The sequence below is a fragment of the Arachis duranensis genome, chromosome 8 (genome assembly GCF_000817695.3).
Source record: "Arachis duranensis cultivar V14167 chromosome 8, aradu.V14167.gnm2.J7QH, whole genome shotgun sequence".
NCBI lineage: Eukaryota > Viridiplantae > Streptophyta > Magnoliopsida > Fabales > Fabaceae > Arachis > Arachis duranensis.
Genome location: NC_029779.3, coordinates 38,883,802 through 38,898,002, shown reverse-complemented (window position 1 = coordinate 38,898,002; position 14,201 = coordinate 38,883,802). Strand labels below are relative to the sequence as shown.

At 31.1% G+C, this 14,201-nt stretch overlaps 2 protein-coding genes across 3 annotated transcripts in view; both read right to left on the bottom strand.

The window, feature by feature from the left end:
* Positions 1 to 810: 810 nt before the first annotated feature.
* On the bottom strand, positions 811 to 1,624 carry LOC127741181 (photosystem I P700 chlorophyll a apoprotein A2-like). The gene has a single exon (XM_052253142.1). The coding sequence runs from the start codon at positions 1,576 to 1,578 to the stop codon at positions 826 to 828; it is 753 nt and encodes a 250-aa protein (XP_052109102.1). The 5' UTR covers positions 1,579 to 1,624; the 3' UTR covers positions 811 to 825.
* Positions 1,625 to 6,647: 5,023 nt separating this feature from the next.
* Positions 6,648 to 14,201, bottom strand: part of LOC107462639 (phospholipase D alpha 1-like) — a 12,150-nt gene continuing 4,596 nt past the window's right edge. Inside the window, exons 2-5 of one of the 2 annotated variants that reach the window (XM_052252556.1) lie at positions 8,617 to 9,823; positions 8,445 to 8,550; positions 7,720 to 8,258; positions 6,648 to 7,147 (exon numbers count right to left, since the gene is read on the bottom strand). In XM_052252556.1, coding sequence (XP_052108516.1) covers positions 6,717 to 7,147; positions 7,720 to 8,258; positions 8,445 to 8,550; positions 8,617 to 9,823 — 2,283 coding nt within the window. In that variant the 3' untranslated portion in view covers positions 6,648 to 6,716. Of the gene's footprint in view, positions 7,148 to 7,719; positions 8,259 to 8,444; positions 9,824 to 14,201 lie in introns of both variants that reach the window. The other variant, XM_016081265.3, reaches the window with a different exon arrangement.

The following is a 14,201-nucleotide window of genomic DNA, read 5'->3' as shown; positions in this document are numbered from 1 at the left end:
GTATGAGTAAAAATAACTACACGTTTGGCTTTTCGGGAACGAATTCCATACTTCTGTTCGTCTTTGTTTCCCTCTTCGAGGTCTTGGATTTCATCGATTAGTTTGTAAGGCCATCGAGGAACTTGTTTTTCGATTTCCTTTATTACAATACATTTTTTTTATTGTTTTACCCTTCAAAAGAGAGAAAAACCCCATCCCTCTCTTTCTTTCTTTTTTTTCGCCCCCGTACTTTTATTAGAACCTTGATACATAACCAATGGGATGTTTAAAGTCTCCCCATTGCCCTGGTTAATTTCCTATTAGTATCAATCAATCATACAAGTCGGATCCTAGATGTAGAAATATAAGTAGAAATTGAATATAGAAAAGGTTTGTAAACCACCTTCTCCATAGAAGGAAGGGATGCGGATACAAAAAAAAATTACATTAACCAAATTTGCCCGATGTAGAGGCAATCAAGAACGCTGCATAAGCAAATATATAACCTACAGAAAAGTGGGCTAATCCAACCAATCTCGCTTGCACAATGGAAAGAGCCACTGGTTTATCTCTCCAGCGAATCAAATTAGCCAAAGATGTGCGTTCATGAGCCCATGCTAAAGTTTTAATCAATTTCTGCCAATATCCGCGCCAGGAGATTAAGAACATAAATCCAGTAGCCCAAACAAGATGTCCAAATAAGAACATTCATACCCAGACGGATAAACTATTCACACCAAAGGGGTTATATCCATTGATAAGTTGTGAAGAGTTTAACCATAGATAAGCTCTTAACCATCCTATCAAATAGGTAGAAGATTCATTAAACTGTGAGATATTACCCTGTCATAGTGTAATGTGTTTCCAATGCCAGTAAAAAGTAACACAGCCAGTCGTATTTAACATCCAGAAAACTGCCAAATAAAATGCATCCCAAGCCGAAATATCACAAGTACCACCTCGTTCCGGACCATCGCAAGAAAAACTATAACCAAAATCTTTTTTATCTGGCATTAACTTGGAACCACGTGCATCCAAAGCACCTTTTACTAAGATCAATGTAGTTGTATGTAAACCTAGAGCAATAGCATGATGAACTAAGAAATCTCCGGGTCCTGTTGTTAAGAATAGAGAATTACTACTCTCATTTATAGCATTTAACCAACCGGGCAACCATATGCTTCGCCCCGCATTGAACGCCGGACTATTCGTTGAAGATAACAGTACATCGAAGCCGTATGAAGTTTTACCATGCGCAGATTGTATCCATTGGGTAAATATGGGTTCGATCAAGATTTGTTTTTCCGGAGTGCCAAAAGCAAGCATGACATCATTATGGACATAAAGTTCCAAAGTATGGAACCCCAGAAACAGGCTAGCCCAACTTAAATGCGATATTATAGCTTTTTTGTGGTCTAACATTCTTGCCAATACATTATCCTCGTTTTGTTCTGGATTGTAATCTCTAATAAAAAATATAGCTCCATGAGCAAAAGCTCCTGTCATAATGAATCCTGCGATGTATTGATGATGAGTATATAACGCCGCTTGAGTAGTAAAATCTTGCGCTATAAACGCATAAGCAGGTAAAGAGTACATGTGTTGAGTTACCAAGGAAGTAATAACTCCTAAAAAGGCTAGAGCAAGACCTAATTGAACCTTTGATTAATTAACATCTCGTTTGTTTAGTGATGTTTATCGACCTCCTATTTCTTTTCTTTGTTTTAACCACAATCCCCAAGAGGTCAAATTCAGCCTTTAAATTACTGTTTAATTATTTCATTGTTATTCTCCAATATAACAAGAATGGAATCACGCTCTGGAGGATTTAAACCTACGACATCGGGTTTTGGAGACCCACGTTCTACCGAATTGAACTAAGAGCGCTTATTATTTATTTATTTTTAATAACATAATAATATTATATTATTAAAATATTATTAAATTTTAAGTGAACCCAATACATCTTGCTTGCATATACCATATACTATATATAAATATTGATATATATGTATCTCCAATTTGAATCAGTCTCAATTGATCTCTTGTTACTTCTCCTACGATAAGTATTAGTTCGAGATAGGGATGACAGGATTTGAACCCGTGACATTTTGTACCCAAAACAAACGCGCTACCAAGCTGTGCTACATCCCTTTCAATTGGTTTCCTGTGTCATTGTAAAGAATCTTTGTCTTGTTTTCCACATTTTCTCCCACTTTTATCTTTTTTCTAATCATATTTTCGAATTATTTGAAGAATATGGCTCGGTATATTAACAGACTGAACGCAACTTGGTACATTATAGAAATTGCCGACTTTGAGGTTAGTGTTATTTTTCGTTTTATGGTTATATTAAAGCATAGATATGTTACCATAATTAGGGTATTTTTATGGAGGTAATATGCAGTATATGTTAGGAGAATGAATACATAGTTAGAATTGGTTTAAATACTAAGATATGATGTTAGTTAAATATTGGTTTAGGCTAGTTTTTCTTTAGTCTAAGTTATTATTAAACATATATTTATTAATTTAGTTATTAATTAAGATTATTAACAATTTATAATAAGCCTAATTAAGTAGCAAAATATTTATGTTTGTATTTACTAAATATCTAAGTAAATTATTTTTTGTTAAATTTTCTTGTTACTTAAACTAAGTTATTAAGTTGATGGTGTAGTTGTTGGTTATTCAAGTAAATGTTTTCACTTAATCTAAGATGCGAAATGAATTTTGTTATTCATTATTTAGCTAAATAATTTTATTTAAATTAAATAAAACAGACGTTTATTAGTATAGCCATAATTTGTTTTAGAAGACATTTTTATTTGCATGATATTATATAGACGTTTAAGTTAGTTATTTTACTAAATATTTTTATTATTTAAGTAAATTTTTTTATGTAAATAAATTTATAATTTAAATATTTGTAGTTATTTGCTTAAATAGTTTACTTATAAGTCAAATTAATTTTTTATTCAATATTTTTATTGTTTATTAGAGGCCTTGCCTACGCTTCCGAGGAGAGTGAGTCACATACTCCCACCATCGGACGTCATTGTCCCGCACCTGAGGGAGGCCAGGTTCGGTGATGCGTTGCCACTCAAGAATTTTGTGTTCGACAACTCCCTAATCACGACATTCGTTGAGCGTTGGTGCCCAGAGACCCACACCTTCCACCTGTCGTGGGTGAGTGCATTGATCACCTTACAGGACGACGCATACCACCTCAGACTGCATGCTAATGGAGAACCCGTGGATGGTTGCTTTTGTGACTTTCACACATGGTACGGGACTGGGACCTGGGAGTTAGTTGAAAAGCTACTCGGTGTCAAGTCTCCTGTAGTCCAGCAGCAAGGAGCACAGAGGAAGGAGTTTTTCTCCCTGAAGTTGACATAGCTTTGGGAGCATGTCCGACAGATGCCACCCGGTACTGATGACCCAACCGTTCTCCAATAGTATGCGAGGTGCTACATACTATTATTGATGATAGGGGGTTATTTGATGACTGATAAGTCCAATAATCAGGTTCGTCTCTAGTGGCTCTCACTACTGGACGATTTTAAGAGGTGGCGGAGTTTGTCTTGAGGATCTACGGTGCTAGCATGGACGTACCATTTCTTATGTTCTGCGGCCCACCGCTCTACCACAGGTATCGCCAGGTGCACTCCTCTACTGGTATCTTGGATATACCAGAAGTTCCCTAAGTAGTGTCCACCTGAGCGACAGAGTCACATGTTCCTTATGGCTGGGAGGTAACTATTTAGTTTGGTTTTACTATTTTTCATTTTTCGTATAACATTATTAAGACAGATTGACTGAATGGTGGTTAATGCTGCAAATGTCCACAGGTTGATCGGCATGACACAGCAGAACAGGGACCAGTACGAGCAGAGGATCCACCGATGGTGTCAGGAGTTGGATCAGTTACTCTGGGATGAGGTAAGCCATGTACCCTTTTATTTGGTTCAGTTGCATAGATTAGTCAACCTTTTATAGCAACTATCACTAACATCTCTTTCGATGTGTCCATTGTAGTTCACGTGGACGTCGTACGACGACCCTGCACTGCAGGATATGTGCCCCCTATGGCTGAATGAGGAGGTAGAGTGGGGGACATGAATGTCTGTTGTCCCCCTCGTATGCTTCAATATAGTGAAATTCTACCATTCCGATCGTGTGAAGTGCTAGTTCAATGGCCAGGGAGGACCCGATCAACGTTGACAAGTTCTTGTCTACGACGGGCCACGGTGAGGACATCTGGTAGCCGACCAAGCTTTGTGAAGGACGCTACATACCCATTCAGCCGTGCTTTGACTATCGGCCGACGCGATACTGAGATTGGTATAGAGTAGCTTGCCATGTCAAACACTTGTCGAGATATAATGTACTAGACCTTCCCTGGACGTGCAGACTTTGAGAGATTGTCAGAAAATTTCTATAGATTAAAGATAATGTTTCGAGGCTGAGATTAGGATAAGAGAAAATTGATGCATGTCTTAATCATTGCATATTATATTATAAAAAAAACAAGTGATAAGACTAATTATGTAACCTACACAATATGTGAACATCTAGGATTTAAGCCAATGAAAGAGGATTTAGCTAATAATATATAGTAGGGATATGCCATACTCAATGCTGAGATATTTTTCTATTCCTTCAAGGCTTCAATGTTTATTTATGTCTAAAACTACTATGCATACTATATAAAGTGACATGTTGATTGAGTATGTCAAGTTGAACCGGTAATCACACATTTGGCTGATGTTGATGCTTAGAAACAATTTGATGCAACCTATTAAACATTTGCTCAAGAGTATAAAAAAGTTAGGCTTTGACTTTAATTTGCACTAATGGTTTTAATAATTTTTCTAACTTGAAGACTTCATACTCATATTGGCATGTGTTTGTCACGTCTTACAATTTTTTTCAAATATGTACATAAAAAAATAGTAAATGCTTCTCTGTGTTTGATCCCTGGGCAAAGTTACCCAAAAAAATTAAATGTTTATATTAGACCACTAATTACTAAGTTAAAGGTTCTATGGAACAATGATATTACAACTTATGATGCAAGAAAATTTTTTTTTTTAACATGAATGTAACATTTTTTGTGGAATATAAGAGATTTTTTAGTTTATAGAATGTTGTCTAGTTACAGCCGCTTTTAAGCTTGTTCTGATATTTTATTTGTGAAGTAGATATGTTGGAGAAGATACATTAGAATTTTATTTTAATAAATATGTTGAATTTGAATTTTTCTAAACATGTATTGTTTAGATGAATTAATTTTATTTGTATGCATTATAATTTTTAATTAAATATTAAAATAAAAAATATGAAATTTATTTTAGTATAACGATAAAATTGATATTCTAACTGATATTTTGCAAAAAAACAGCAACCGAGTAGAAAGAAAATTGTTGCGTAATACCAATAAAATTTTTTATTATGCAGTTAATTAGTTACAACATAGCGAGAAAATTGTTTCAATAAAAAAAATGCTTGTCTAGTGACCAATTAGCCACATACTCGCTATTGATGATGGTGACAAATTAAAGATTTTATGTCTCTATCATGGCTGAAACATTTGAGAGATATCTATTGATTTGTTACTAGTTTGAGAGAAATTTGCGATAGTGCTACTACTAATTGACTGCATGTTATTGCTTAGTAAATTAGCAACTACTTTGTAATTTTATTCAGAATAACTTTAGTTTAATGACAAAAATCTTACAAATTTAATTAATAATGTTCAAATATTACCATTAAATTTGCTAAAAAATGTAATAGATTTGAGTTCATATTAGTAGACAACTTGCAATAAGTTAGGTTCAAAATAATTAGATGCTAATTAATGACGTCTTTGTATTCAATTTTGTGTACAAAATTAGCTTAGATTTAGAGATGAGTCTATTACAGTAGAGTTCATCGATAATTAGTGACTACCTTTTATTTTATTTCTTTGATGGAATTAGCTTTTAATTTAGTGATGAATTTGCGATTATCGATTCGGTCAATGAAAAACTTTTTAATTGATTTGCGATTATTGTGTTTGCCTTACTGATTTGTCACTTAAAATTAATGAAAAAAGTATTTGTTGCTAAATGACATTTAGTCCACCACAAGTTATATATTTTACTTTAGACTAGTAGTGATTTTCTGACTATTTTCATAACAGTTCTAGTAGTGCACCATCATATATAATGTAAATATATAAACACATATGAGAATAGTCAAAATTCTCTAACCATTTTGCTTTAGATAAATTTGTCGTTAGTTTTTTAAAATATTAAATGAATTAGTCCCTAATAATAAATGAAAATAACCAATTAGCGCTTAATATTTTTTAACAAGTGAAAAATATGAAACTATTTTGTCTGAAACTTTAAAAAATATGGAACTATTTTGTCATTCTAAATTATCTAGAATCAGGTTGTCATTTATTTTATTTATCAAAAACTGATTTATTTAAAAGAAAATTTGTTAGGAACCAACGATTACGTATACTATTATTATGGAAAATTTATTAGGAAACAATAAAGTATACATTTTAAGATTAATATTAATTTTGTAGATATGATTTGAAACATATAAACTTTAAATCCAACGAACTTATGAGCTACAACAATTTTCGAATAATCTACAACATATGAATTTCTCTGTATTAAAATGTCATGATCAAGGCATAAACTGATGACAAAATGAAAAACTCATAGCATGAATAACTCAATTTAAGTAGTTAAGAGAAAAGGAAGTTCCGATTTGGACCCAAGAATTCGTGCCTTTGTGTCCGGAAAGTGCTCTACACCAAGATGCGTTGTGACATTACCACTTTCTGTTACTTTAATGGGATAACTAAGCAAATGTCCAGGCAAGTCTTCATCAAGGGTTTCACTACAGTAAAGGTCCCAATACTTTGTTGAAATATTGTTTATAAGTCTGACACACTCCAAACTCTGTGGAACAAGAAAAGAGCCATCTAGAAAACCCAAGTGCTCGTACCACAAGGCCATTCTAAAGCCATGTATCTGGCCCCTGTTTGGCTCATTTCTTTTTATGTGATATGGTTGATAAGCTCCCATGGCAATCTCTGTATCTCTAGCTCCATCCATGGATCGTTGATTGATATTGGCAGATCCAATAATTATGTATTCATCATCAACTGCGTGAAACAATAATAATCATAATTAACTCTGGAAAGGCATTGGATTGATTTGCTCTTTAGTTTGTATTATTAAATTTGTCATTGTATTTTCAAATTCTTGTTTTAACTCAAATATTTTAAATTTTTCTTCTAGTTTAAAGAAACTAAAATAAATTATCATATTGAAAAGTATATTTAAAAGTGAAACTTGCCAGCAACATAAATTCTCAAATATACTCAGTTGTTTTATAATATTATACAAATATAGTATAGTATATGAAAAACTTTGACTAACATACAAGCCAATCCACTCTTAAAATAGGTGACTTTTTTCATATGAACTTTTTAAAGATACCTTATCATTAATTTATTGGCCAGCCACTAAATGAGTCTAACGATAATAGGTACAACTAGAATTTAGGAAAAAAATTAATTTGATTTCCTATTAAAACTTGTGAAAACTATAACTTTTGAACTTTAAATTATATTGTGAGTTATAAAACACTACATTTAAGAAATTTAAAATAAATTTTGGTCAAAAAAATAACCAATATATTAAATTATACAAACAAATATAATAAATAAGTTACCTATCATCATTTTAGCATGTACATAGATCATGAATCTCCTTGCTTGTTGAGCTCTGTTATAATCTGAGTCATATTGTGGGTGTTTAGAAGGTTTATATTCTCCATCATTCTTCTTTTCACGATTTGCAAGGCAAAAGAAACTCAAATAGTCTTTTGGGTCAGCAGTAATCCCTTTGGCACGTAGAGCTTGGATTATATCAATATACATCATATCCATTGTCTCCTTCTGCCAACTCAACATGCTTTGAACTGAGTTACTCTCAGGAATACCCTCTGGCCACATTGGAATCACTACATATACACTAAACCTTTCTCCTGCTTCAATCTTGCTGACAATCTTGAGAGACAATTCCTTCGGAATAAGATGCAAAGCTCCCACCTCCTGAACTTGAAGGTTGCCAGAATTCCAGCCAAAAGAGCTTCCCATAAAATACTGATTTTCTATATAGATAAAACTCTTGGCTCTCCTGATAGCAGTAATATAAGCATTTTGGATGCTGCAATCAAAGATATGTTCTTTTTCATTCATAAGACCTGACCTGTTAGAAACAAGAGATTAAACTGGAGAAATAATTTGTGTATTACTGAGTGTATTCAAGTTGTCTAGAATAATACAATATAAAAGAGTATTTATAGATACTAAGAGAATTGTAAGAATAAAGACGTAATATTCTATAATAAATATTCAGATATATTAAATCTCCTAGTATATTCTATAACCGTACCTTGCTACTTCTTCTTCAGAATTTGGGAGGCCCAAAGCTGCTCCTCCATCAATTGATCGAAATAACTGAACATTCCATATTTCTTCATCATCTTCAGGGAATTTATCTAGTGATGAGGGAACAAAAGTGTCAACAAGCGAGTCGATTTCAACAAGACAAACATCCTTCTTACCTTGTTTTCTCCACCTTTGCTCAAAATTCTTTAAAACATCCCTTGCAATTGGTCCTTCTAGGCGACAATGTATGTCATGCCAAGGCTCTCTCGGTCCGCCTTTATCGATCGAGGCTCCTTCGAAGTTTGGCTGGCGAAAATCATTATGATGAACTGTTCCTAAGCTACCAAAGATGGAATGGAAAGGTGTGTCATATCTCCCATCACATAGATCAATACCACCAATGAAACTCAAAATTCTTCTCCTACTATCTGATTTTTCATTTGGCACATCACTATCGACGATTATGATCTTTTGATGATGTGTAAACATGGTAGCAACCTCTGTGCCTTGGATAAGGCTTTCCCCTTTGTCAGGATTTCTAGGACATAAAACACAGTGCACTCCAGTTCCATCAAAATAACTTTCTGTGTCTTCATCATGAGTTGTCATAACTCCATCATTCCTTAGCCACTTAATTGAAGTTCTGTCATCCCAAATGAGCATAAGGACCTTAACACCTTCACTGGCCTTCTTTTTAAGAAGCTCACCAAGTGTCAAATTCAAATCACTACTTTCTTGTTTCTTGCAAGTTGATTCCCTAACCAAGGTGATTTTGGTGCAAAGAGACCATCCTGCTATGTAAATCAACTGTTTCGCCTTCGAAATGGCATCAAAGATGTCTTCCCAACATTGATGCAGTTCATAGTACCTACCCTTAGTTAGCAAGATTTCAGGAAAAAATGTGGTTGGTATGTGAGTGTCTTGGTAAAGTGTGACCCTACAACCACTTCTCTGAGGAAAGTATGAATGAGTGAGCCCTGCAAAATCAAGACTTTTGATCCCTTGAGACCAGTTAATGTCCTTTGTGACATTAAAAAACTGTAATTTCACATGGATTCTAGGCCTTGCTTTAAGAGGTTTATGTTTTTTATTCAAGATTTGGAGCCATCTATCCTTATTTTCTCCATTTACCAACTCTTCCACAGGAAAATATGCTCTTCCAATCACTTTTGCACCAATTATTGTGTCGTCTTCTTTGATATGAAAAACAACTTCACTTGCAATATGAGCAGTGTAAATTCTTAAAGATTGATGCCACTGAAAATTAAAGTGTTCATTTTGGTTTACACTTCTAGTCCTGCCCACTATAGTACTGCCTAAATTAATGGTTGTGTATATTCTACAACCACCAACTTTTCCACTTGAGAAGGTTTCTTCTGATAGCTGCATGAATGAACAATAATAAAAGGCATTTAAAAAGGAAAGCATTCAAAATCTTTATTTTCAAACATCCAATTTCCTTATTTTTGAACATCTAATGGATTATTTTAAACATGGTAAGGGCTTTGCTTGCAAAGCAGTACCTACAGAACATGAATATGAGCTACCAGCCTACTTCAAAAGAAGAGTGTCATGATTTATAACAACTTCAAGAGCTAAAGGCCCTGTATGTGGAAGACCATAGAAAAATTACCACTCTTAATGGATATATTTTGACTTCTAAGTTCTAACTGAGCGTCTCACCATGTTTAAATTGTGTGAAATAAACTTTTCTCTCTCTTTTGCAAATCTCAGTGCGAAATTTACTACAAAAGAAAAAAGGTCTATACCTACCAAAAACATGTGTCTTTTTTAACTACTTCAATGACATTGACAGAAAAAAAAGGACTTTACAATGTTCACATGGCTTTTTCTCATTATATATAAGTCCAAGAAACTTTAAAAGAATGAAGAAAATGCGTGCAAATTTCTCTAAGTGTTCATCATCTTCTTCTTTATGTTCTTCATATTTTCTTTTGTAAAAAAGCTCTTCTTATCTCAAAAATAAATGAATTAGTTATTTTAATTGGACTTATCTTTATATATCTTGAACCAAATTATCAAACACAAATTAAGTCTCATACCTTTAAGATAATATCTTAAAACAGATATCAAAACTGTGACTACAACATAAACACAGTCTTATATACATGTTTTAACATAATCTAGTAGTGATATACACGTTTTAATATTATTAAATATTATGTGATTTGAGTCAAGGTGTAACTTAAGAAAGATTAAGCAAAGAATATCTAAATATCTTAGATAGTCGGATTTGAATTGTGTAGCTTGATAAGGCTAGTGAAAAAACTATCACTATTTTAATATAGTAGAAATCTCAACTATTGTAAAAGTCCTTTCCAAAATCACATTTGAAAAAAAACTCAATATGTGATTTCTATGAAAAACAGGAACAAACCAAAGAATGTTTTAAGCACTAATGTTGCGTTTATATCAAGACCTCTTGAGCTATTACATCTTTGATTTGTTTGGTCCAATCAAATAATAAGTCTGAGTAATAAAAGATATATATTTGTAATTGATGATTACTTAGGATTTACATGAATTATTTTCTTAGTTTCTAAGAATGAGACATTTGAAAAATTTGTTGCATTTGCATAAAAAGTTTAGACTAAAAATGTAATTACAATTTCATCCATTAAATTAAATCAAATTATGATGGAGAATTTGTTAACTCAGATTTGGAATGATTTTTGTAAAGAAAAAGGCATTTCTCGCAAACTCCCAATTCCTAGAACTCCTCGATGCATGGAATGTGGTTATAATGCACGGATATTGATACGGTTTAGGGATACGATAACATAGGACACACTGATACGCGAATTTTAAAATTTTATACGACACAGAAACACATATACATATAAAATATAAAGTATTTTTTATATAAATCGTAATGATACTTTTATATTTCTTGATATTAAAACATAAATAATTTTTTAATTATTTTTAATATCTTATTTTAATTATATAAAGTATTTAAAATATTTTTTATTTTAATACATAACAATATATATTATTTCTAAAATTTATTTTAAAAATATATATTAAAAATAAAATTGGACACATTGATATTTGATGGTATTTAGGTATGTCCAAGTATGTCTGAAAAGAAATTTTTTATTTTTTATTAAGTCACTGTTGAACACAACAGATATAATCAGATGCATGAGTGTCGATAAGTGTGGTATTTAAAATGTGTTCGACTCACGGATACGACAACTCAAAAAAATGTCAATGTTTCATAATGATACGATGTTATAATGTTGTGGTGGTGACTAGTAGTGGCGATGATGGTGATGGCAAGTAAAGAAAATTATAACATGCGGATAAAGTTTTGAATGAAAACTAGTAATTAGGACAGATAAAAGTGAAAAGATGTGTTTCTTTCGGTATTCTAGCCTTTAGGTAATATATAAATATATACTTTTTGTAATTATTAAAAAAATTTTTACTAGTAATTATATAATTGTCACAAAATTTTTTGTACGATAAAATATAAGACGACTAATATCTAATTATTAGTAAATATATTAGCGATTATTTTTATTGTCAATAAAAATAAAATAAATGACCACTAAAAAATTTGATTTAGTAGTGTATTACCTTAACTAAGTTGAGTGTAGATTTTTTTTTGTTGACTAGTTGAGTGTAGATTTGATTTTAATAACCATGTGTTTTTATAATTTTAAGAGGATAAATTGTCACTCCTGTCGTATTATATTTAATATGTCTAACCTATTTTTCATCGTTTATTAGTCAAAATAATTGTTTAATAAATATGATAATTATATTACAAATCTTAATTTTATTTATATTCTTAAAATTCTTTAAACTTAAATCCTCCAAGTTTACTTATTTAAAATCCTTAAGTAAATAAATTGGTTTTCACTAATCGTTCAAAATATCTATTTTTATTTCCATTAAATAAAGAAAATATCATAATACATAATTCTATTTTTCTTTTTAAAAATGTCATGTAATAGAAAATTTTTATTAATAAAATAAAATAAATACATGACTATGATGATAGTTTAATCGGTGAATTCAATTTCACTAACTAATCCCCCTTGTCTTTTGGTATAACATAAGAATATCAAGAGACTTGATAACAAATTCGAATGCATCGATTATGGATGCTTTTTCCTATCCATAATCTTTGGATTATTGGATATATAACATCTTTTATTATTAATGTATGTTTAACTGTGCAACATAATCACAAAATCAGCTATATCAACCATCCAACTTGCAAGAGTACATATTTTATACTTATTAAAAAGTTTGATTATACTATAAAAATAGTTGGTTATATATATTATTATGCCATATTAGATTTGTACGTTTCATTTTGTCATGCAGCGCTTAATTAATCTAGTGGCTAATTATTCTATTTATAAATATATAGACAAGATCGCAGTAGTTGATTCTATTATATATTGCCAATACCGTTGAATTTTTTGACTCTCAATTCTACGGTAATGAGCATCGGAAAAATTTGATAAAATTTCCAAATATAAAGAGCGTATTTTTGGGAGTGAGAGGCACGAAGAAGAATTTTAATTTGTCTCAATATAATTATAGGTTAATTACTAATTTAATGTTTGAGCAATTATAATATTGACTACTATTTAGTTTGTAAAAGAAAATATATTTATGGTCTTTCAAATATAAATAATTTTCAATAAAATGTATTCTCAAATTTAACTAATCGTTAAAGGAACAATTTATATAAAAATATTTTGTCAAACACTATTTTTCATATATTTTAAAATTTATAGTTGTATTTCTTTTTTCTAGAAGCAAATTTTAACACCATAGAGTTAATTAGTATTGATCGATTCGCATACAAGATAAATATAAAGAAAAAATATTGATTCTCTAACATATATTTGCGATAATATAAAACAAAAGATCTCTTTTCTATTCTTAAAATGCACACTTTTTTTCATTGTAATAATTAACATATATTTTAGTCTATTTAACTAATAAAATAAATTAAAATTTATTATAATAATAAATTTATTTTATATTAATATTTTTAATACTATAATAATATTAATAATAATATAAAATATATATTACTATTAATGTAATAAGTTTAATTAGTTATTTTTAATATTTTTTCATTAATCAATATAAAAAATTTTGAACTAAATAAGTTAAAATATTAAAATTAAATAAAAATTAGTACAATAAAATAAGTATATATTTTATATTATTGTTTCTTTTTTTGAAACCATACATTATCACTAATTTATATATAAAAATAATTATTAAAAAATATTTCAATTAAATAGACAAAAGTGTATGTTATTTAACTCTCGTAAAAAAGGGGAGTGTATATTTTAGAAATAGAAGAGAGAATAGTTTTATTTAGACATCTTATAGGAGAAAAGACACTACAATAAAAATATTGAGTATCGTCGGATGATAGCGGCAACGTTTCTGTCGGATTTACCATCGGCAACCACCTCGAATTCGTAGGGTTTTTGAATTACCAGCGGATTTGGTTTTTCAACAATAACTCTACCGATTTTTTTTTTGAGGAAAACTAAAATAAATTGGCGCGTGCTACACCGTCGGTGTTACCGTCAAATTCATCCGACGGTAATGTATTTTAATAAAACGATGCATTTTGGTAATCAGAAATGGTTTACCGTCGGACGTGTCTGGCGGTAAATTCGACGGTAAAGATGGCGTAAATTCAAATCACGAATTCCTTCCCCTGATTTGAATCCTCACCACCATAACCACATCCCCC

Bases quoted from the DNA above. Each gene is read 5' to 3' on its own strand.
- LOC127741181 (XM_052253142.1), bottom strand. From the start codon at position 1,578: ATGTACTCTTTACCTGCTTATGCGTTTATAGCGCAAGATTTTACTACT.